At 43.3% G+C, this 4,195-nt stretch overlaps 1 protein-coding gene across 1 annotated transcript in view; it reads left to right on the top strand.

The window, feature by feature from the left end:
* Positions 1–457: 457 nt before the first annotated feature.
* Positions 458–4,195, top strand: part of LOC104616706 (cysteine desulfurase, mitochondrial-like) — a gene marked incomplete at both ends in the record, with an annotated part of 4,885 nt that continues 1,147 nt past the window's right edge. The window contains 4 exons of the mRNA XM_010281800.1: positions 458–574; positions 1,199–1,282; positions 1,816–1,968; positions 2,406–2,499. Of these exons, the coding sequence (XP_010280102.1) occupies positions 458–574; positions 1,199–1,282; positions 1,816–1,968; positions 2,406–2,499 (448 nt within the window). The remainder of the gene's footprint in view (positions 575–1,198; positions 1,283–1,815; positions 1,969–2,405; positions 2,500–4,195) is intronic.

The following is a 4,195-nucleotide window of genomic DNA, read 5'->3' as shown; positions in this document are numbered from 1 at the left end:
CGCCTGACGCCCGCTGCGGGGACGAGCGCGTGCCCGTGCCCAGGGCAACCCCGGCCGTCCCGGAACCGCGTTAGAGCTTATACGGGAATCTGCGGGGATGGGTATTGCTCTGAGGGGCAGGAAGAAGCTCGTTTAACCGAAATACTTACCAGTGTAATTTTCTGACGTTTTAAGACCTTGTATTTCTTCTCTAGAAAATCCCATTCTTCTGTGATTGTCTTAGTGCAGATTGAGGTTGTGTGCCTGGGCAGAGAACAGAATTGCGGGATGCTCCTATTTGCTGGAGGCTGCATTGTATATAACATGCAATAACCTCAAGTTTTCGTGATCTGACCCGAGCAAAACCTAGACACTGCAGCAGAAGTGCTGCTAATCCTGGGGCCAGAGGGTGTCTGTAAAGGGGACAGAGGTGCTTTTCCTCCTCTGCCTCTAAGGCTGGGTGGTTTGTGTTGCGCAGGATCCCAGAGTCCTGGACAGCATGCTTCCCTACCTGACGGCCTACTATGGCAACCCCCACTCCCGGACCCATGCCTACGGCTGGGAGAGCGAGGCCGCCATGGAGAGGGCGAGGCGGGTGAGTCTTCGGCTTTCCGCAGTCATAGTGGTTTTCCTGCTGGCGAGGAAATTCAGTGTTGAAAGAAAATCAAAAGGAATGATAAAACTGTTGTGCTTAGTTCTTTGTGGGCTGGATTTAGCAGCTTCCTCTTTGCCTAGCTGTACTTTAGCAGATTTATTGCAAGAAAAAATAGTGAGACTAGAGCAACTGAAATGGCAGAAAACAACACTTTAGGCAAAGATGCCTCAGGATTTTTGGTTTCCTGAGGTCACAAGCATGCTGCTGCAATAATTGGGCTAACTTCATATTTTATCATTCTCCTAATCTAAGGTGTGAGTCTTTGTCTTTTTTTTTTTTTTTTTTGAAGTAATATGTACTGGGTTTTTGTCTACTTAATTTTTATGTTCTTTTATTAGGCTAATGCTTAATACCACTACTGATAACGACTACGAATTCCTTATCTATTTTGTGTTAATACAGATATTTAGACTATTGTACGTGTGGCATAACTTTGTTAGACGCTAGCTGTAATCCTTTTGAGGCTCAAGGGGTTATTCTTGAAAACATTTTGCATGTGTTTTGCTATGGTGAATTCATTGTATTTTATCTTAAGACATCAAATTTGTATTTCTTTTTAAACAGCAAGTTGCAGATTTAATAGGAGCTGATTCGAGGGAAATTATATTTACCAGTGGTGCAACAGAATCTAATAATATGGCAATTAAGGTAAAAGTTTTACACTGGTTGTAATTCATTACGTTAAAATTATGCTCTTAAGAACTGTATGCATCTTTCATCAGTTTAAATGTTAATATGTTAGCCTAGTTAATATTTGCATTCCTGAATTTATTCCTTGTGGTATTCTGCTGCATACATGGAGGAAATACTGGGACGTTCTGGTGCTTAGGACATAGTTTTGAGGACAGAGTGTAATACTCGATGTTTTCTTACATGTGCCAAATACAGTTCTTCTGCTTATGTAACTAAAGTCTTTATCAAGAAATACAGTGAGCTTATATCAGTTAACATTTTCACAGGCTTTTTGAAAAGTGAGATGCTTTGAAAAATGAGTGCTGATGGAAATACGTCATGTGAATTATATGACAGTACGTTTTAGATTCATGACTTTGGGGGCAAAAGGGAAGATCCAGATGAGTTATATCTAAATAGTAATTTCTTGTTTCTGATCATTTTCTGTAAAGTTTGTTTTCTTCAGTGGTCTAATGACAAATTTCTTGTTCATGGATTGTGCCTGACAGGGTGTTGCAAGGTTCTATAAGTCCAGAAAAAAGCATATCATTACTACGCAAACAGAGCACAAGTGCGTGTTGGATTCTTGCCGTTCCTTGGAGACAGAAGGTTTTCGGGTCACGTATCTACCTGTTAAAAAAAACGGGCTTATAGATTTGAAGGTAGGTTGTTTTCTGACAGAAAGTGAAAACTGAAGGGGTTTTTGCTTCTAATTGATGCTCAAGAGGACCTTGTGTCTTTATCATCAAGAGGATGATAAAGAGGAAGGATGGTAAATATCACAAGGTGGAATGAGAGTTGCAGTCAAATCTCTGTCACAGTTGAAGAAGGATTTTCTGTTCTGTCTGGTGGTCTAGACTTTTTCTGAACCAAAACATCCATCTCTGATCCCACCATTCACCTGCTGTCATTCATACTCACGCAGGAGGAGCTGTGCCATACCGTATAGAGAGCCCAGTACATGACTAGGATGGAGCTGGCTTTGATACAGGAGTTAAGGGGCTGGTGGCTAAAATTTGCTAGCAAATTAAAGGCGTGCTCAGGAATCTTTTGCTTCTGGTTTTAGTCACAACTCTTTTCCCTTTGAATATTTCACCAGGAGTTGGAGGCTGCATTCCAGCCAGATACCAGTTTGGTTTCTATAATGACTGTGAATAATGAAATAGGAGTAAAGCAGCCAATTCATGACATTGGTAAGTACACCCTGGCTTCCAGAGGCTGGCTAATGTCACTTCTGCTTCATTTTACTTAATATTTTCATAGCCAAGTGCTACTGAATTAAAAGATTACACGTAGTATAGTTAAGGAATAAATAATAATGCTGTTCCAAATAAAAACATATATTAAAAGGGAAATGAGAATGAAATTCATTACTTTTACAGTGAGTATTGCAGCAATTATAGCCTTGTAGTATAAATCAGCTGCAGTGTTTCTATTTTTATACTGAACTGTGTGATGGATGAACAAGTTGCACAGAATAACTGACCAAATTGAGTTTACATACTCTAATGGTTTACTGAGTGCTTGTAGTGTTTAAGAGGAGAAATGTGCAGAACTGGGGTGAGAGGGGATGGTGAGCACTGCACTTAGACACCCCTTCCCCCCAATATTGCCATATACAGTCATGAACAATTGGTTTGGAGGTCAAAAGGCTGCTGAAGGATCAGGTTTCTGGAACAGGAGGTGGGGAGAGGGTGAGCCAGGCTCTGGGCAGGCAGATGGAGAGACACGGACCTCAAAGCAGCCTGGTAAAGCAGGTGAAGGGAGGGCTGGAGAACTAGGGTTGTGGGAGCAGTCAGGGTCAGCGGGTGGCCCACAGATGTAGCTCCCAGGATCCCACAGTGATTCCCTCTCAATGTTTCCCATGGCAGTGACAAAACACACACTCCCCTTCATATCCAAGAAGTCCTTTCATAACGTGTTTGATTTTTTTTAGGCAGTTTTTAGGCTTTGGCCTCTGCCCTGGGGTTTATACTGCATGGTTCTAGAGGGTGTTGTTTTCACAGGCTATGGCAGGCATCTTACCCTGTTGTGCAGCTGCTGCATTTTTTTCTTTATTATGCTCAAAGCAGCATTTTCCCCAAGGCTCTTCAAGGTTATATTTCTTCACTGAGAAGTAATTGACCATCAGTGAGTTGCTTATAGGCCTGAGGACTCTTATTTTCCTCCTCTGCTTATGTTGTCGAGGATGTTACTGTGGTCTCATGCTTAAATGCCAGAGATACCTGGGACCAAGCTCTGGTTCCTGCAGTAAGTTCTCATAAAACCTTGATAACAGGTCTAATGGGCCAGGACTGGGCTCTTGCGGAGTTAACCTAAGCCTCTGTTAGCATGAGGCCTATGGCCTGATATTAGCAGTAGCAATGCTGGTCTTGCTGGACTGCGGGAGGACAACTTCTGTTGTGGTGGGTTGACCTTGGCAGGATGCTAGGTGCAACCAAGCTGCTCTATCACTCCCCTCCTCAGCAGAACAGGGGGCAGAAATTAGGATGGAAAAAACCCCACATGGGTCAAGAAAAGGACAGGGACATCACTCACTAATTGCTGTCATGGGCAAAACAGACTCGACTCGGGGAAAAATTAATTTAATTTATTACCAATGAAATTAATGAGAACTAAAACCAAATCCTAAAACCCCTTCCCCATACCCCTCCTTTCTTCTTGGCTCAATTTCATTCCCAAATTCTCTCCCTCCTCCCCGCAAGTGGTGCAGGGGGACGGGGAATGGGTCAGTCCATCACACGTCTCTGCTGTTCCGTCCTCCTCGAGGGGAGGACCCCTCATACTCTTCCCCTGCTCCAGTGTGGGGCCATTCGCATGGGAGAAGTACCACGGACTTCTTCAATGTGAGTCCTTACCATGGGCTGCAGTTCTTCACCAGCTGCTCCA

This window comes from Phaethon lepturus, unplaced genomic scaffold (genome assembly GCF_000687285.1).
Source record: "Phaethon lepturus isolate BGI_N335 unplaced genomic scaffold, ASM68728v1 scaffold3752, whole genome shotgun sequence".
NCBI classification, from domain to species: Eukaryota; Metazoa; Chordata; class Aves; order Phaethontiformes; family Phaethontidae; genus Phaethon; species Phaethon lepturus.
The sequence above is the reverse complement of the archived record's forward strand: the minus strand, read 5'-3'. Positions and strand labels throughout refer to the sequence as shown.